The following is a 21,064-nucleotide window of genomic DNA, read 5'->3' as shown; positions in this document are numbered from 1 at the left end:
AAATACCTTTTTTCCTAAAAGCATTCAGAAATAGTAAAATCAAATCAACTAAGCATTGTTTGATGAAAGTTTAAGTGAGATTAGTCTCCATTTCTAAGGTTTAAAATTACTACAAAATAATCTAGAAAAAAGAAATACCTCTACATCATGAATCTTTGTTTTCTTAAAAAGTTCTCCTGTAATTCCAAATTTTGGATGCAGTCACCATTATTGCGATAATAAATATCTCTAGCTTTCAGTATACCATTAAAAAAACTGGAAACTGTTTCTTCCAAAAACGAAAGATTTGTTTTACCTAACTTCTGGGACTGTTGTCATAAAACAAGAGCACACAAGTACTACATCAATGCTATCAACATGCATTTATATAACTTGATATCAATTTATGATTTTTAGATTTTCTGTTATTTCTATGATGGTTACCATGATACTTTATCCTTGCTTTTTGTCCCTCCCCCACTAATATGGACAAAGACTGGGGACTTCCCTGGTGGTCCAGTGCTTGAGAATCTCCCGTCCAATGCAGGAGAGGCAGGTTCAATCCCTGGTCAAGGAACTAAGATGCTACATGCTGCAGGGCTACCAAGCCTGCACACCACAAATAGAGAAAAGCTGGTATGCTGCAATGAAGACCCAGTACAGCCAAAATAAATAAATAAACAAAACCTTTAAAAAAAAGACTATAAAAGAGTAGTACTATTATATGTTAGTGAGAAGGGGATGGCAACCCACTCCAGTATTCTTGCCTGGAGAATCCCCATGGACAAGGGAGCCTGATGGGCTGCAATTCATGGGGTCACAAAGAGTTGGACATGACTTAGCAACTAAGCACAGCACACTATGTGTTACTACAGACACACTAAGTAAGGTATACACATTCATTGTTTATGTACCCACTGAACTAATCTCATTCTTCTGGGATTGAAAAATGGTTAAACTATTTTGAGTTATTTAATTTTTAAAGTGTAGTTGAAAGTTCATACTTGCACACGACACATTGTCTATGAAGTTGGAGAGCAGTGAACATGACAATAACGGAGTAGTTTCTCGGTGGGGCTTTAACAAGGCGACGGAACTTGTCTCCATTCATTCTTATTACAGGCCTTTTATTGGTCCATTCCATCAGTTGACTAACCTTTTCAGACAACACCATCTAAAAAAAGATAAAGAAAGAATGCCATTAATACTCTCAACTTGGAATTTAAAGTATTTTTTAACTAGGCAACTGAAAATCAAGAAAAATAAGCAGAGGTACACAAAAAATATAAGAGAACTAAAAATTAAATTTGGTACTTGGGCCTGATGATGATAATTATTCTTAAAATTATATTATTTCATGATGAGATTTAAACATATACTATATTTTTATGTGCATGATTTATTTCCTAATAAATAAAATAAAATCATAAAAATTTTCATTGGCCAATGATTCCAAAGAAAGTGGGAAGAGCTACTCTATCTAATTTTAAGGCTTATTATACAGCTTCAGTAAGCAAGGCAGGGTGATACTAATAAAAGGATAGATACACAGATCAATGGAACAGAAATAAGACCTTGAAACAGACCTACACAATTATGGCCAAAGGTGCAGGATCAACTCAGCCTTTTCAATAAACGGTACTGAAACAACTGGATATCCATAGTCAAAAGTAAGAACCTCAAACAGAACTTCACAACTTATTCAAAAATTAATTTAAAAATGGATCACAAAATTAAATGTAAAAATGAAAATTATTAAAAATTAGGAGAAAATATTCAGGATCAATGAGTAGGCAAAGAGCTCTTAGACTGACAACAAAAGCATGATTCAAAAAAGAAAAAAAATTGCTCTTCCGCCGCCATTTTAAATCCAGCTCCATACAACGCTCCGCCGCCGCCGCCGCCGCCGTGACTCGGTCTGCGCGCCAGCACCTTCCGGCCGACCACTCCACTGCTATGGAAGACATGAACGAGTACAGCAACATAGAGGAGTTCGCCGAGGGATCCAAGATCAACGTGAGCAAGAACCAGCAGGATGACGGTAAAATGTTTATTGGAGGCTTGAGCTGGGATACAAGCAAGAAAGATCTGACTGAATATTTGTCTTGATTTGGGGAAGTTGTGGACTGCACGATTAAAACAGATCCTGTTACTGGAAGATCACGAGGATTTGGATTTGTGCTTTTCAAGGATGCTGCTAGTGTTGATAAGGTTTTGGAACTGAAAGAACACAAACTGGATGGCAAATTGATAGACTCTAAAAGGGCCAAAGCTTTAAAGGGGAAGGAACCCCCAAAAAAGGTTTTCGTGGGTGGATTGAGCCCAGATACTTCGGAGGAACAAATTAAAGAATATTTTGGAGCCTGTGGAGAGATTGAAAATATTGAACTTCCTATGGATACAAAAACAAATGAAAGAAGAGGATTTTGCTTTGTTACATATACAGATGAGGAGCCAGTAAAGAAATTGTTAGAAAGCAGATACCATCAAATTGGTTCTGGGAAGTGTGAAATCAAAGTTGCACAACCCAAAGAGGTATATAGACAGCAACAGCAACAACAAAAGGGAGGAAGAGGTGCAGCAGCTGGTGGGCGAGGTGGTACTAGGGGTCGAGGCCGAGGCCAACAGAGCACTTAGGGCAAGGCATCCCGAGGGGGTGGCAATCACCAAAACAATTACCAGCCGTATTAAAGGGGACACTGCAGAAAACAGGAAGAGATTGCTAAAGTAACCATCTTGCAGGAGGACATTGAAGATTGGTCTTCTGTTGATCTAAGATGATTATTTTGTAAAAGACTTTCTAGTGTACAAGACACAATTTGTGTCCAACTGTATATAGCCGCCAATTAGTTTTCTTTGTTTTTACTTTGTCTTTTGCTATCTGTGTTATGACTCTGTGGATTTGTGTTTATACAGACTTTATTTGTATGATTACATGTTAAACCTCAAATAAATGCTTCCTTACGTGAAAAAAAAAAAAAGAAAAAAAATGATAAACTGGACCTCATCAAAATTAAAAACTTTTGCTCTGTGAAAGACCCTGTAAGGAGGATATGAAGACAAGCAATAGAGTGGGAGAAAATATTTTGAAACTACACACCTAAAACAGATTAGTAGTTTGAATATATTTTAAAACCATCAAAATTTAGAAAAGCAAACAAAATAGACAAGACATCAAGAGACTTCATCAAAGATGATCTACAGATGACAAACACACAAAAAGATGTTCAACATCAGTCATTACTGAAATGCAAATTAAGGGCACAATGAGCCATCAATACATGTCTGTTACTAAAATAAAATATAGTCACAATACCAAATGCTGGCAAGGATGTAGAGAAACTGGGTCTCTCCTACATTGGTGGTAGGACTATACCATGGTACAGTCTTTGAAAAAGAGTTTGGCAGTTTCTTTAAAAAATTAAGCAAGTGACCTGTGAAAGTGAAAGTCGTTCAGTCACGTCCGACTCTTTGCAACCCCATGGACTATACAATCCATGGATTTCTCCAGGCCAGAATACTGGAGTGGGCAGCCATTTCCTTCTCCAAGGGATCATCCCAACCCAGGGATCGAACCCAGGTCTCCTGTATTGCAGATGGATTCTTTATCAACTGAGCCACAAGGGAAGCCCCAAAATACTGGAGTGGGTAGCCAAGCCTTCTCCAGAGGATCTTCCCAACCCAGGAATCGAACCAGGGTCTCCTGCATTGCAGGCGGATTCTTTACCAACTGAGCTATCAGGGAACTAACCATATAATCCAGCAACTGCATTCCCAAACATACATCTCAGAGAAATGAAAACTTATGTCTATACAAAGAAAGCTAAGTTGTTTTTTTTTTATAAGTCAGTCATCATGAGGCAATGGAAGAGAAGCATGGTTAGTCAATGAGAATTTCAGTTTGAAATAAATGAAATCATATTCATTTATCATTTCTCTCACCTCTACCTTTATGTTCAAACTTTGCAAAAGTAGTAAGAAGGGAAAAGATAAAAAAGAAGTGCAGAAGACAAGAATCTCAGTGCAGGGTTAATGCTAATTCATGGTTTTGTTCTTCTTTACAAGACAGGGGTATGTTTGTTAATGGTTGGTAAATCGTGGAGTGGTTCACTATTCAGAAGCATCTGACCAATTACATTTCCTATTATTTACACTGAACTTTGGCCAGGGCACTGGCATTCAAACTGTAAAAACAATTCCTTCCCATTAAACTCAATCATCCAGGAACAGATGTTAAGATGTGCCTTTTCACTTTGAAAGTAGATCAGGAATCTAATAGAGAAACAGCACTCTTTGAAAGACAGATGTCACTGTATGCCTGCTAAGTCACTTCAGCATATCATAAAGCAGAGACATTACTTTGCCGACAGAGGTCTATCTAGTCAAAGCTATGGTTTTTTGAGTTGTCATGTATGGATGTGAGAGTTAGACCATAAAGAAAGCTGAACGCTGAAGAATTGATGCTTTTGAACTGTGGTGTTGGAGAAGACTCTTGAGAGTCCCTTGGGCTGCAAGGAGATCAAACCAGTCCATCCTAAAGGAAATCAGTTCTGAATATTCATTGGAAGAATGGATGCTGAAGCTGAAGCTCCAATACTTTGGCCACCTGATGGGAAGAACTGACTCATCAGAAAAGACCCTGATGCTGGGAAAGATTGAAGGCAGGAGGAGAAGGGGATGACAGAGAATGAGATGGTTGGATGGCATCACTGACTTGATGGACATAAGTTTGAGAAAGCTCTGGGAGTTGGTGATGGACAGGGAAGCCTGGTGCGCTGCAGTCCATGGGGTCACAAAGAATTGGACACAGTGAGTAACTGAACTGACTGACCTTTAAAGCATGTCTGAATTCAACCAATACTGAAAAAAGTATTTATTACCTGAGTACACTTTTATGAACAATAGAGAAAGATAGCATAGAAAGGTAAGTTTTGCAGCTGGGACTTCCCTGATGGTCCAGTGGTTAAAAATTTGCCTGCCAATGCAGGGGACACAAGTTCAATTTGACCCCTGGTCCAGGAAGATTCCATATGCCATGGGGCAAACCCATGCACCACAACTAGTGAAAACTGTGCACCCTAGAGTTCATGCTCCAAAAGAGAAATCAGTGCAATGAGAAGCCTGTATACCACAATGAGAAAGTAATCCCCACTTGTCACAACTAGAGAAGACCCAGTACAGTAAAAATAAATAAATTTTAATGAAAATAGTTTTGTAGCAGATAAAAGATAATTCCAGTAGCAGTCTCAAAATGAATATGTCACATGTGGAAAAATGAATATAGTCTTTAACAAGCCCACAGAGAAATATATACACTCTCAAAAGACTGGTATAACAAATAATTAACAAGACTTGTGGAACAATGAATGATACTAAGGAAACAGGCTGTGAGGGAGGGATAAAAGGGATAAAACAGGCTGTGAGGGAGGGATAGTTTTACACCTAAAACTAACACAACATTGTAAATAGACTATACTTCAATTTTTTAAAAAAAGGAAACAGGTTGGTGGTAAAGACAGTAGAAGAGAATGAAACAGAAGGCAGACAGGATAAGGAACAAGTTGTGGTGTCTAGTTAAACAATACAATTAGTTACAAAAAATTGTCAAGAACAGGATATTTGATTTAAAGTAAGGCTGCATAGATTAAACTCAGTTATTCAAAACAAATGAATTGTTATTTGATACAGAATTAATGATCCTCTTAGCTGAGAGAACAATATTAGTTCACAGTTTAAAAATATGCATTCAATATTCTAAAGCAGTCATTAATTTCTTTATGTTTCAATTTAAATTTGACAGTTAACAGCAAATTGAAACATAACTTGGCTATTTTATTAACTACAGATTCTATTTGGAGCTATTTTAGAAAAGAAAAAGTAAAGCAACAGCAGATATAGTTTCATATAGTCTATCTCTATTCAGTCATATAAATATATGATCATTCCAATAAAACAAATAAACGTGCTTTGAATTAGTGATAAACAGGTGGAGTCTTGTTAAACAAAATCTCAAATAGGTCTGTGCAAAATTTTGTGGTATTCCTCTTTCTGATTGTTAACTAGAGGGACCAGATATCTGGCTATACAATCCCTAAGTAACTTACCAAGTAGAAGAGATTAGTTCAAAGGAATTACAAACACTTTAAAACTCTGAAGAACTACACAAGAAAGATCTTAATGACCCAGATAACCACGATGGTGTGGTCACTCACCTGGAGACGGACAACCTGGAGTGTGGAGTGTGGGCCTTAGGAAGCATTAGTACAAACAAAGCTAGTGGAGGTTATGGAATTCCAGCTGAGCTATTTCAAATCCTAAAAGATGATCCTGTGAAAGTGCTACACTCAATATGTCAGCAAATTTGGGAAACTCAGCAGTGGCCACAAGACTAGAAAAGGTCAGTTTTCATTCTAATCCCAAAGAAGGACAATGCCAAAGGATGTTCCAACTAGCATACAATTGCACAAATTTCACATGCTAGCAAGGTAATACTCAAAATTGTTCAAGCTAGGCTTCAGCAGTAGGTGAACCGAGAACTTCCAGATGTATAAGCTAGGTTTAAAAAGGCAGAGGAACCAGAGATAAAATTGCCAACATTCATTGGATCATAGAGAAAGCAAAGGAATTCCAGAAAAACATCTAGTTCTGCTTCACTGACTACACTAAAGCCTTTGACTGTATGGATCATATCATAACAAACTGTGGAAAATTCTTCAAGAGATAGGAATACCAGACCACCTTACCTGTCTCCTGAGAAACCTGTATGCCAGTCGAGAAGCAACAGTTAGAACCAGACATGGAAAAACTGACTATTTCAAAATTGAAAAAGGAGTTTGTCAAGGCTGTATATTGTCATCCTGCTTATTTAACTTATACGCAGAATACATCATGCCAAATGCTGGACTAGATTAATCACAAGCTGTAATCAAGACTGCCAGGGAAATATCAGCAACCTCAGATATGCAGATGATACCACCCTAATGGCAGAAAGCAAAGAGTAACCAAAGAGCCTCTTGATGAGGGCAAAAGAAGAGTCAAAAAGCTGGCTTGAACTCAACATTCAAAAAGTTAAGATAATGGCATCTTGTCCCATCACTTTATGGCAAATATAAGGAGAAAAGTGGAGGCAGTGACAGATTTTATTTTCTTCGGCTCTCAAATCACTGCAGATGGTGACTGCCACCATGAAATTAAAAGATGCTTGCTCCTTAGAAAGAAGGTTACGAAAAACCTAGACAGTATTAAGAAGCAGAGACATCACTTTGCCAACAAAGGTCCATCTGGTCAAAGGTATGTTTTTTTCCAGTAGTCGTGTATGGTTGTGAGAGTTGGTCCATAAAGAAGGCTGAGTGCCAAAGAATTGATGCTTTTGAACTGTGGTGCTGGAGAAGACTCTTGAGAATCCCTTGAACTGCAAGGAGATCAAACCAGTCAATCCTAAAGGAAATCAGTCCTGAATATTCATTGGAAGGACTGGTGCCAAAGCTGAAACTCCAATACTTTTGCCAACTGATGCAAAGAGCCAACTCACTGGAAGAGACCCTGATTCTGGGAAAGACTGAAGGCAAAAGGAAAAGAGGGCAACAGAGGATAAGATGGTTAGATAGCATCACCAACTCAACGGACATGAATTTGAGCAAACTCTGGGAGATAGTGGAGGACAGAGGAGCCTGGCATGCTGCAGTCCATGGGTTCCCAAAGAGTCAGACATAACTCATCGACTGAACAACAACAACAACAACAAAATGGGATTATCACCTCAAAACACTGCTTAATACAGAAGCAATTAATTACTTTCTGAGTTCATTTTTGAAAAATGAACTGAAGACAGATCACAACAAAATATGAACTAGTTTTAAACTTTTACCAAAAAAAAAAAAAAAATAAACTTTTACCAAAAAAGTACATAAACATAGCTTGGAGCATGATAATTAAAAGTTATAATCCTTATTCACAATGATCTAACCTTTAAAATTTTAATATGTCTTAAGGTAAACCCATCTTGAATTGGTTTTATTGAGAAAATAGAAGCTACTATTTGGAATGCCTTCCATGTATGTGTCAGGCAGCAACTTCTCTTCTTACAGAATGAATATTCAATTCAATGGGAGGCTTCCCTGGTGGCTCAGACAAGTAAAGAATCTGCCTGCAATGCAGGAGACCCAGATTCCATCCCTAGGTTGGGAAGATCCCCTGGAGAAGGGAATGGCTACCCACCACTCCAGTATTCTTGCCTGGAGAATTCCATGGACAGAGGAGCCTGGCGGGCTACAATCCATGGGGTCACAAATCCCTACAACACAATGAGGTTAAATACTCTATTTTTATTTCATTTAAATGTTGAGTAAACAGGATCAGAGAGGTTAAGTAATTTGGACAAAGTGTCACAGTTAGTAAGACACAAAGCTAGGATTCAAACAGATCATTCTAAATCAAGCAATAGCAGCATTACTAACATGTTGGACCAGGTAATTCTTTGTTGTGGGGAGCTGTCTGGCACATTGCTTATTAAGCAGCATCCCTGACCTCTACCTGTTGGATGTCTGTACCATCACCATCTACCACCAACCAAAAATGTCTCCAGACACTGCCAGGTAATCCTTGGGAAGTAAAATTCTTCACTCCCTCACTGAGAAACATTGGTCTAAACTGAAATGGATTTTAAGAGCTCAACTCAAGCTTTTATAATTTTATTATGTATTCAAACATATTTTTATTAATTACTGATCAGAACACAATGTAAAAGAAAGATTTGGTAATAAAAGTAAGTAAATTCTTCATGAAGCAAGCCCTTAGCATGATAGATAATAAATTTCCTAGGCCTGTGTTTCTCAAAGTGTGGCTAATGTAAAGCAGCCTATTAAAAGTACAGACTTCCAGGTTTCATCCTCCAATAAATCTGATTCAGTAGATCTGCATAAGCCCCACTCAAAGGATGCTGATTAGCAGGTTAGCTGATATAAAAGACCTAGCAGCATGCCTGAGTGAGACATATTGTTTGTCCAATAATGTGCTGGGTTTCCTGTCTGGTTTGGTGGGCTAAAAACACAGATGTTTTTCCGTGAACCCAATAGGAATTGAGTGTTATAAATTCATTCACTTACTTCTAAGAAACTGCTTGGTGAGCAGGCCCCTGAATTTTGTCCGGTTTATCAGTTACTGCTCTGGCTACCTCTATGGTAAGACAGCACCACCATCAGTCACTGAGACTGAGGCTTTTATTTGCCAACAAGGCATCATCCATATAGTGAATGCTTTAAACATGGAAAGGGAGAGGAACTTATGCTAAATCCTGACTCACCAACTAGTAGCAAATGGCAGAAGAGCTTCGGTACTTGCAGGGGAGACTATAAACATATATAGGAGGCCTTGCTACCTGAATATGAACGGACCTTGATCCTCACATGTCAGTAAGATGGCACAAGAAGGTGTTAGTGATGTCTAAGACTGTATACCACTTGTCATCAGACTGTGTAATGGATTTAGTTGCAGTCACAATGTCTGGGAGCAACAACTGCAATCAGCTGATAATAAGCTGCTATCAGACTTCAGTGGAGAAGGCAATGGTACCCCACTCCAGTACTTTTGCCTGGAAAATCCCATGGACGGAGGAGCCTGGTAGGCTGAAGTCCATGGGGTTGCTAGAGTCGGACACAACTGAGCAACTTCACTTTCACTTTTCACTTTCATGCACTGGAGGAGGAAATGGCAACCCACTCCAGTGTTCTTACCTGGAGAATCCCAGGGACGGGGGAGCCTGGTGGGCTGCCGTCTATGGGGTCGCACAGAGTCGGACACGACTGAAGCGACTTAGCAGCAGCAGCAGCATAAGACTTCAGTTCCTATTAGTCTTTTTTTTTTAACTGGCATTAAGGGCTGAGATACTACATCACTTACCATCTCTGATGCCTTTAAGTCTTTAATCAAAGCTGTGATTTCCCATTTTCTTTCTGGGGGAGGGGGTGGTTCTTAAGCTTCTGGTGGATTCCAAGAATATGGAGTTTTAACATGAACCCAAAGTGATTTTGTATGCATTGAAGTTTCAGTACTGCTGTTCTACATTTTAATTCTTATGAGCAAGTCATCAAGACAGTATGGTACTGGCACAAAAAAAGAAATATAGATCAATGGAACAAAATAGAAAGCCCAGAGATAAATCCACACACCTATGGACATCTTATCTTCAACAAAGGAGGCAAGAATATACAATGGCGAGAAGACAATCTCTTTAACAAGTGGTGCTGGGAAAACTGGTCAACCACTTGTAAAAGAATGAAACTAGAACACTTTCTAACACCATACACTAAAACAAACTCAAAATGGATTGAAGATCTAAATGTAAGACCAGAAACTATAAAACTCCTAGAGGAGAACATAGGCAAAACACTCTCTGACATAAATCACAGCAGGATCCTCTATGACCCACCTCCCAGAATATTGGAAATAAAAGCAAACATAAACAAATAGGACCTAATTAAAGTTAAAAGCTTCTGCACAACAAAGGAAACTATAAGCAAGGTGAAAAGACAGCCTTCAGAATGGGAGAACATAATAGCAAATGAAGCAACTGGCAAAGAATTAATCTCAAAAATATACAAGTAACTCCTGCAGCTCAATTCCAGAAAAATAAATGACCCAATCAAAAAATGGGCCAAAGAACTAAACAGACATTTCTCCAAGGAAGACATACAGATGACTAACAAACACATGAAAAGATGCTCAACATTACTCATTATCAGAGAAATGCAAATCAAAACCACAATGAGGTACCATTTCATGCCAGTCAGAATGGCTGTTATACAAAAGTCTACAAGCAATAAATGCTGGAGAGGGTGTGGAGAAAAGGGAACACTCTTACACTGTTGGTGGGAATGCAAACTAGTACAGCCACTATGGAGAACAGTGTGGAGATTCTTTAAAAAACTGGAAATAGAACTGCCATATGACCCAGCAATCCCACTACTGGGAATACACACTGAGGAAACCAGAATTCAAAGACACATGTACCCCAGTGTTCATCACAGCACTGTTTATAATAGGACATGGAAGCAACCTAGATGTCCATCGGCAGATAAATGGATAAGAAAGCTGTGGTATGTATACACAATGGAATATTACTCAGCCATTGAAAAGAATACATTTGAATCAGTTCTAATGAGGTAGATGAAACTGGAGCTTATTATACCGAGTGAAGTAAGCCAGAAAGAAAAACACCAATACAGTATACTAATGCATATATATGGAATTTAGAAAGATGGTAACAATAACCCTATATGCAAGACAGCAAAAGAGACACAGATGTATAGAACAGTCTTTTGGACTCTGTGGGAGAGGGTGAGGGTGGGATGATTTGGGAGAATGGCACTGAAACATATATCTTACCATATGTGAAATGAATCGCCAGTCCAGGTTCAATGCATGAGACAGGGTACTCAGGGCTGGTGCACTGGCATGACCCCGAGGGATGGGATGGGGAGGGAGGTGGGTTCAGGATGGGGAACACATGTATACCCGTGGTGGATTTGAGTCAATGTATGACAAAACCACTACAATATTGTAAAGAAAAGAGAAATTCTTTTACAGGCTAAAAGAATTTAGCCTGTAATTAGCCTCCAATTAAAATAAATAAATTTATATTAAAAAATTTCTTATGAGCAAGGATCCCATGTTATATAATTTCTATGCAATTATATTGGAGAAGGCAATGGCACCCCACTCCAGTACTCTTGCTGGAAAATCCCATGGACGGAGGAGCCTGGTAGGCTGAAGTCCATGGGGTCGCTAAGAGTCAGACACGACTGAGCGACTTCACTTTCACTTTTCACTTTCATGCATTGGAGAAGGAAATGGCAACCCACTCCAGTGTTCTTGCCTGGAGAATCCCAGGGACAGGGGAGCCTGGTGGGCTGTCATCTCTGGGGTCGCACAGAGTCGGACATGACTGAAGCGACTTAGCAGCAGCATGCAATTATATACAGAAATTAAATAAGCATTAAGCAATTTAAGTTATAAACAACAGGAAAAAATACACCATTCCTAAAAATAAACCTCCACATGATGTTTCTGAAATGGTTGAAGCATGTAATATATTCAAGATAACTCAAATATAACACATATAATGCCTTAATAATTCTTAGAGACTTCTTTTACTAATCCTCTCGTCTTTTCTGATTTTATAAAAGAATTTCTCTTTTCTTAATATTTGAGTTACAAGTTTTCTTCATTGGAATAAATCTCTAGTAATGAAGAAACTTCTTATTTAGGGGTGCCTCTCATCCATTGTTAGGAGCCCTTTGTTTCTGAAAGCTATGGCTCAGAAACAAAAATTTCGTTTTCCTATAGCCTCTACATTGCCAAGTCGCTTCAGTCGTGTCCGACTCTGTGCGACCCCATGGACTGCAGCCTACCAGGCTTCTCTGTCCATGGGATTCTCCAGGCAAGAACACTGGAGTGGGTTGCCATTTTCTTCTCCAAGCCTCTACATTAAGTCCCACTAATCACTCTCTAGATATTCCTTTATCTTTCAAAGTCATAATACTCAAAAGTAAAGGGTTAAGGGGCTTTCCTAGTGGCTCAGTGGTAAAGAATCCCCCCTGCCAATGCAGGAGGCACAGGTTTGATCTCTGGTCTGGGAAGATCCCACATGCCAGGGAGCACCTATGCCTATGCACCACATTGAGCTTGTGCTCTAGAGTCCAGGAGCTGTAACTACTGAGTCCACTTGCCACAACTACTGAAGCCTGTGCATCCTAGAGCCTGTGCTCTGTAATGAGAAGCCACTGCAATGACAAGCCCACACACCACAACTAGAGAGCATTCCCCACTTTCCACAACTTGAGAAAAAGTCCAAGCAGCAACGAAGACTCAGTACAGCAAAAAAAAAAAAAAAAAAAATATATATATATATATATACACACACACACACATATATATATATTTAAAACATAAACAGTTAAAATGTCACCTGAGCCCTTCAGGTCCTTCTACTTACTATTTAATACTTTAAAGTTATCAGTAAGAAACACAGTTTCCAAGGATGATAGTACATGAAGGTAAGAGATTTATCAACCGAACTCAGCAACTCAAAGTAGTAATTGATTTGGAACCAACTTTATTTCAAATATTTTTTCCACTAATTGTTTTAAAAAAAACATTTGAGAAAATATATCCATCGTTTTAAAATTTGCACTGGATATATTTATTCAAAACAAAAGCTTACTATGAAAAAACACTAGATTTATTTCTCCCCTTCTTGGAGTACATTAGTTTCAAATACTCAAATAAAACAAAAAGAAGAGTGCTAATATTCACAATCAAAATATAATACCAACAAAGTTAAGTAGTAAGCTTAAAGTCTTTCTCTCCTCTTGAAACGTGTAAATTAGTATGGCCACAAAATAATCCCACTAACAGGAAGTCAATTAATATCTCTTATTCTGTTAGTAATAATCAAGTATGATAAATCTTTTAGGAGTATAAGAAATTGAAGTGACAACAGTTTAATTTTATTCTACTTCCTTGCATAATATCTCAATTAGCTCTAGCAAAGTAGATTAAGCTTTAACAATTACAAATTCTATCACTGAATATCATTTATCAAAGATAGCATATAAGAATTCACTATCACTTAAATTCTGATCCTGTCATTAAGATTACTTTTAAATTTCAGAATAAAGCTAAGCATCACCGGTCTGAATTCCTCTAAAATGCACCTCCTTTTCCCTCAAAACTTACTTCATTGTATCTGTGTTCTAGACCATCATGGTTTATTCATAAAAATTCTTGATTTTTAGCTTTCCTAATAATCCACTAGTCTACAAATGTTAGTTTAGAAAACTCCTGGTTAAGGAATAAATTTCCAATTCTATCCTTAAATTAAGAGTGAGACTGAACAGATCTGGAAACATAATTGGCAGATAATGACTGAAGGAGAAAGACAGTAAACAGAGAAGAGAGTGTTTGTAATCCTTAAATGCTATCTGCTCCATTCTCAGTTTACATATTTCCTGGATAGGGCTAAAATATTCCACTATCCCTTCTTCTTGATGTTTTATTTTTGGAGGATGTCTCAATTTGCTTGTTTTGCAATGCTTTTGAGCCTTTGGTTCTTGGTAATAAGGTATTTTCTAAGTAATTGCTGGGGTTTTGTGCATGTGACATTTGTATGTATCAGTTCTCAAAGCAATGTCAGAGAATATAGAAGTTTTTTCAGTATTGCCTGCCTTGTCAAAATATGCAGATAATTTTATTTTCTGAATAATCTTCATAAAATCTTGACACAAAAAGATCAATTGAAAAATATTTTATATTGGGATTTCCCTGGTGGTCCAGTGGTTAAGAATACACCTTGCAATGCAGGGGACGTGGGTTTGATCCCTGGTTGGGGAACTAAGACCCTACATGTTGTGGAGCAACTGGTCCCATGTGCCACAACTACTGCGCCAGCTCCCACAACTAGAGAGTCCATTTGCCTCAATGAAAGATTCCACATAATGCAATGGAGATCCCACAGGCCACAACTAAGACCCAACACAGCCAAATAAATTTTTAAAAAATGTATACTGCAGAGGAACCCAATTGTATTTTATTTTCTAATATTCATCTAATGTCTTCTACATGCCAGATATATTAGGCATTTTACAGGCCCCATCTCCTTTAATTTTCACAATATGAAAAGAAATAGGCAGTTTCCCATTCTACTGAAAAGGAAAATGAGACTCAGAGTAACTGGCTAAAGATCACTTGGATTGCATTAACATATATGCTCTTTAAAATTTTACACAATATTTTGAAAACTGAGAAAATGGAGGGAAAACTGTCTGTCATCCTAGCATTATTAAGACCATTTTTTAATGTTTCAGTATGCTTTGTACGTTCACTCTTTTCCAGGGAATTCCTTGGCAGCCCATAGGTTTGGATTTAGTGCTTTCACTCATGGGGCCCAGGTTCGATCCTGGTCAGGGAACTAAGATCCCACATGACTTGCAGCCAGTATAGGGAGGAGCTTGAATTGAGATGAGTCTGTGAAGAAACACATTATATAAGTTCTTTTACACTTTGCAAAATACATTTTTTTAACCTTTTGGTTTTCAGTTTTTCTCCTTACTATCTCTGGCAACACTATGAAGGATGAGTTCAAGGATGATCAGTTAGATATGGCAATAAATTTGCAAGAGCAATAACAGTCTTGAACAGTGGGCATGGTGAGAGGGGTGTTAGAATCTGATTCCTTAAAATATTTTATTGACATAAAATTCACATAACATAAAATCTACCGTGTTAACAATTTTAAAGTGCACAATTCATTGCTGATCCCTTTTAAAAGTACTTTATCCCCTGCTTGTTTAGTGAGAGGTTAAATGAATAAATAATTTAATTAGTAGAAATACTTGTTATTAAAAATCTACACTTTTTTACTTAAAAAGGGTAAGTGGTGGTTATAGAAATTTAGACAATACCAGCATACAAGGCAAAAAGTTAAAGTCTTCCCCTAATGAACAATCCCAACTATCCAGAGGTAGCCACTGTTCTATATTCTTACAAAGGTTTCTTTCTACGTATACCTAACTTGTAGTTTTTTTTTTTTTTTTAACATAAAAGGTCTCCAGAATATACAACTATGTATTGCTCTACATCTTGTTTTCCACGTAAAAAATGGCTTGGCATCCTCCTTAAAAAGCCCATCAATTTCTAGTTCCAGTATAGGCGCTTGCTCATTTTGTACACTTTGTACATTGTATATTTTTAACTTCACTTTTTGCCAATCTAATAAGTAACTCGTTTTAATATGCTACCTTTTTTTATGGACTAGGACAAATACTCAGCAACAGAGAAAACAGGTTCTTTTAAAATTCAGCTCAAGTTGACAAGCATCTGAGCCGATTAAATAGCATTTTTAAAGGATGTTTGGGGCTGGTGCACTGGTATGACTCAAAGGGATGGTATGGGGAGGGAGGTGGGAGGGGGGTTCAGGATGGGGAACATGTGTACACCCGTGGTGGATTCATGTTGATGTATGGCAAAACCAATACAATATTGTAAAGTAAAATAATAATAATAATAAATGATAAAAAAAAAAAATAAAGTGCATGTGAGATGAGGGGTCCAATAACTGGGTGGGGAAGATCCCCTGGAGGAGGGCATGGTAACCCACTCCAGTATTTCTGCCTGGAAAGTTCCATGGACAGAGGAGCCTGGTGGGCTACAGTCCATGGGGTCACAAAGAGTCAGCACGACAAAAGCGACTTAAGAAGCACGCACACACAGGTATTGTGTACAAAAGGAAGCACAAAATGTATAGGAAATAGCATAAGACTAACCAAAGATCTTAGTCTTTGTTCTTCAATGGTTAACCGTGTAAGCTTAGGCCTTAGGTTTCCTCATTTATAAAATTAGAGCGCATAAACAATTGCTAGTAATTTGTAACTCTTAAGAGCAAACGGCTCTAAGTCACAAATGTTTCAAAACAATGTTAAAAATCCTCACCTTGGATTGCTTAACAGAGAGTAAAGAACATTGTATCTCCTCCACTTGTCAAAGCCAGTAAATTCCACAAGGAGGGACCTTAGTTTTGTTCACTTACGTATACTAAGTTCCCAGAACAATGGCTGGCACGCTTGATGTTTGGTAAATGGTTGAAAATGGCTTAAGAACTTCACTCCGGTAAAAAAAAAAAAAAAAAAGCTGAGCCCGGAAGAATTGATGCTTTTGAACTGTGGTTTTGGAGAAGACTCTTGAGTCCCTTGGACGGCAAGGAGATCCAACCAGTCCATCCTAAAGGAAATCAGTCCTGAATATTGCAAGGACGGACGCTAAAGCTGAAACTCCAATACTTTGGCCACCTGATGCGAAGAACTGACTCAATGGAAAAGATCCTGATGCTGGGAAAGATTGAAGGCAGGAGGAGAAGGGGACGACAAAGGATGAGATGGTTGGATGGCATCACCAAATCTATGAACATGAGTTTGAGTAAGCTCCGGGAGTTGGTGATGGACACGGAAGCCTGGCATGCTGCAGTCTATGGGAGTCACAAAGAGTCGGACGGGACTGAGCGACTGAACTGAAATTGCTTTCAATCAGTTTTTTCGACAATGATCAGTTTTTTGGACAATGAAATAAATTTGGCATAGCTCCGCTCTTCTGTTTAATCCTCTCATTCCTGAAGTGAAAATGCTACATAATATAGTTCTTACGTGTCTAAAAGGAAGTTACATCTAATGACAGCAGAGTCAGATATTCTACCCCTTGAACCTAAAGTCGAACTTCCCTCCACCACCTGATGGGGCCCATATTCAAAGAAGTGTCAAAACTCGTAGCTTTGTTTATCCACAGGCCTACAGAAGCCAGGCTGTCACCTACTCCGCCCCACTCTCAGACTCGACAATCCCATAACACAAAGTGTTACGGTTTCTTCTCTTGCGAACCCCACAATTCTAAAAACGGCAGAACTGAAGCCACCAAAGACACAGAACTGGCGGGGAAAGGGATCGGGTACAACAAAACGGATTCTCTCAAGCCCCTCTCGTTCGGAAAAGCCCATGTTGCTGGAAACAGCGTCCTCACCTCCTTCTTTCTCTGGGCAGAGGCTGAGGGAACCCCGAAAACGAGCAGCAGTGCCACCGCCATGATTGCACAGACACACCAACGCCACCAACGCGCTGCCATGTTCGCCTTCTCTCCCGCCTAGAAGGGAAACTTTCCTAGGGCTGGGTCTGAGGGTTGGTTGGGCGTGAGAAAAGGCAAACCAGCCCCCTTTCCCCTTCTCATTGGCCCAGCTCAGCCCTGTCGGTAGTCCCCTCACAAAACGTCACGACGCTGTACTGCCAAACGCCCGCTAAAAGATGTCTCACTTCTAATTGGTCTCCGTTAGCCAATACAAAAACGATAATCTGGAGGTTTTGCATTGGTCCGCTAAGGATGATGGACCACCCCTTTCGTTAAACGTAGAGATGGCGGGTGTAGGCTCTTTAAATGCGCCTGCGCAGTTGTGAATCATTGCGGCTTTTCGGTGTTGGAGATGGCTTAAGGTTACTAAAACAGGGTATTTTCTCCTCAGATCCTTTTAGAAGTCTTTGAAATCGACCGGACTTCACTGGTGGCTCAGTGGTTAAGAATTCGCCTGCCAATGCAGGGGACACGGTTTGATCTTTCCCCGTCTGGGAATATTCCACATGATGCGAGGGCAACTAAGCCCCAGGCCACAACTACTGAGCCAGAGGGCCCTAGAGTCCGTGCTCCAGAGCAATAGAGGCCACCATAATGAGAAACCAGGCACCGCAATTAGAGAATAGCCCCTGCTCCCCTCAACCAGAGAAAGCGCCCGACAACCCCGCCCTTTCCACCACCACCACCGCACCTCCCCCTCTCCCCCCGCCCAGGAAGGAAGACACAAAGACTCAGCCTAGCCAAAAGTAAATAAAAACTAAATTAATTTCAAAAAAGAAAACCACCTCTTTCGTGTACTATTCTAGAAAAATTTTGCCTAGCCATATAACTGATAAAACCTATCCCAAGCCCGTGGTTTGGCCTCCAAAATGTTTCAAATCCAAAAAAGGTAAAAGCAAGAAAGGAAAAACAATATTGCTGAAGGAGATCTTTTTTAAGACGGTGCCACGTGTGCTGAACAAAGCAGAGGTCAAAAGTTATTTTCTAAAGTCCTTATTCATGGCAATCTTTTAGATGTATGAGGCGGGCACCAACAAGGACTTAAATTTTGATTATAGACAGCAAAAGTGTGTGTGTTTTTTTTTTAACTTGTCATTAGTTTGTTTGAGGGGTGGATGCCACACTAAGGTAGTAAGAAAGCACTTAGGTCTTTTTAAAGTTTTTGTTTCATAATCAGTTGTCTGAAATACCCAAATCCCTTTTCTAAAAAAATAACAAAAATCCTACATAGCAGAACTTTCCATTTATTTGTCCCAGTTCTGTTTATCATCAGTTCATTTCAGTTCAGTAGCTCAGTTCAGTTCACTTCAGTTCAGTCACTCAGTCGTGTCCAACTCTTTGCGACCCCATGAATCGCAGCACACCAGGCCTCCCTGTCCATCCCCAACTCCCGGAGTTCACTGAGACTCACGTCCATCGAGTCAGTGATGCCATCCAGCCATCTCATCCTCTGTCGTCCCCTTCTCCTCCTGCCCCCAATCCCTCCCAGCATCAAAGTCTTTTCCAATGAGTCAACTCTTTGCATGAGGTGGCCAAAGTACTGGAGTTTCAGTTTTAGCATCATACCTTCCAAAGAAATCCCAGGGCTGATCTCCCTCAGAATGGACTGGTTGGATCTCCTTGCAGTCCAAGGGACTCTCAAGAGTCTTCTCCAACACCACAGTTCAAAAGCATCAATTCTTCTGCGCTCAGCCTTCTTCACAGTCCAACTCTCACATCCATACATGACCACTGGAAAAACCATAGCCTTGACTAGATGGACCTTTGTTGGCAAAGTAATGTCTCTGCTTTTCAATATGCTATCTAGGTTGGTCATAACTTTTCTTCCAAGGAGTAAGCGTCTTTTAATTTCATGGCTGCAGTCACCATGTGCGGTGACTTTGAAGCCCCCCAAAATAAAGTTTGACACTGCTTCCACTGTTTCCCCATCTATTTCCCATGAAGTGATAGGACCAGATGCCATGATCTTCATTTTCTGAATGTTGAGCTTTAAGCCAACTTTTTCACTCTCCACTTTCACTTTCATCAAGAGGCTTTTTAGTTCTTCTTCACTTTCTGCCATAAGGGTGGTGTCATCTGCACACCTGAGGTTGTTGATATTTCTCCTGGCAATCTTGATTCCAGCTTGTGCTTCTTCCAGCCCAGTGTTTCTCATGATGTACTCTACATAGAAGTTAAATAAGCAGGGTGACAATATATAGCCTTGATGAACTCCTTTTCCTATTTGGAACCAGTCTGTTGTTCCATGTCCAGTTCTAACTGTTGCTTCCTGACCTGCATATAGGTTTCTCAAGATGCAGGTCAGGTGCTCTGGTACTCCCATCTCTTGAAGAATTTTCCACAGTTTATTGTGATCCACACAGTCAAAGGCTTTGGCATAGTCAATACAGCAGAAATAGATGTTTTTCTGGAATTCTCTTGCTTTTTCCATGATCCAGCAGATGTTGGCAATTTGATCTCTGGTTCCTCTGCCTTTTCTAAAACAAGCTTGAACATCTGGAAGTTCATGGTTCATGTATTGCTGAATCCTGCCTTGGAGAATTTTAAGCATTACTTTACTAGCATGTGAGCTGAGTGCAATTGTGTGGTAGTTTGAGCATTCTTTGGCATTGCCTTTCTTTGTGATTGGAATGAAAACTGACCTTTTCCAGTCTTGTGGCCACTGCTGAGTTTTCCAAATTTGCTGGCATATTGAGTGCAGCACTTTCACAGCATGATATTTCAGGATTTGAAATAGCTTAACTGGAATTCCATCACCTCCACTAGTTTTGTTCCTAGTGATGCTTCCTAAGGCCCACTTGACTTCCCATTCCAGGATGTCTGGCTCTAGGTCAGTGATCACACCATCGTGATTATCTGGGTCGTGAAGATCTTTTTTTGTACAGTTCTTCTGTGTATTCTTGCCACCTCTTCTTAATATCTTCTGCTTCTGTTAGGTCCATACCATTTCTGTCCTTTATCAAGCCCATCTTTACATGAAATATTCCCTTGGTATCTCTAATTTTCTTGAAGAGATCTCTAGTCTTTCCCATTCTGTTATTTCCCTCTATTTCTTTACATTGATCACTGAGGAAGGCTTTCTTATCTCTTCTTGCTATTCTTTGGAACTCTGCATTCAGATGCTTATATCTTTCCTTTTCTCCTTTGCTTTTTGCTTCTCTTCTTTTCACAGCTATTTGTAAGGCCTCCCCAGACAGCCATTTTGCGTTTTTGCATTTCTTTTCTATGGGGATGGTCTTGATCCCTGTCTCCTGTACAATGTCACGAACCTCTGTCCATAGTTTATCAGGCACTCTGTCTATCAGATCTAGGCCCTTAAATCTATTTCTCACTTCCACTGTATAATCATAAGGGATTTGATTTAGGTCATACCTGAATGGTCTGGTGGTTTTCCCCACTTTCTTCAATTTAAGTCTGAATT

At 39.3% G+C, this 21,064-nt stretch overlaps 1 protein-coding gene and 1 pseudogene across 1 annotated transcript in view; one reads left to right on the top strand and one right to left on the bottom strand.

Annotated features, from left to right (window-relative positions):
* The window catches only part of MAGT1 (magnesium transporter 1), a 50,936-nt gene extending 33,240 nt beyond the window's left edge, over window positions 1-17,696 (bottom strand). The window contains exons 1-2 of the mRNA XM_070784139.1: window positions 17,542-17,696; window positions 984-1,153 (exon numbers count right to left, since the gene is read on the bottom strand). Of these exons, the coding sequence (XP_070640240.1) occupies window positions 984-1,153; window positions 17,542-17,643 (272 nt within the window). The 5' untranslated portion in view covers window positions 17,644-17,696. The remainder of the gene's footprint in view (window positions 1-983; window positions 1,154-17,541) is intronic.
* Window positions 1,576-2,933, top strand: LOC139181185 (heterogeneous nuclear ribonucleoprotein D-like pseudogene; annotated as a pseudogene).
* Window positions 17,697-21,064: the final 3,368 nt, after the last annotated feature.

The sequence above is a fragment of the Bos indicus genome, chromosome X, assembly GCF_029378745.1.
Source record: "Bos indicus isolate NIAB-ARS_2022 breed Sahiwal x Tharparkar chromosome X, NIAB-ARS_B.indTharparkar_mat_pri_1.0, whole genome shotgun sequence".
NCBI lineage: Eukaryota > Metazoa > Chordata > Mammalia > Artiodactyla > Bovidae > Bos > Bos indicus.
Note: the sequence above shows the minus strand (reverse complement) of the source record. Positions and strands in the feature narration are given on the sequence as shown.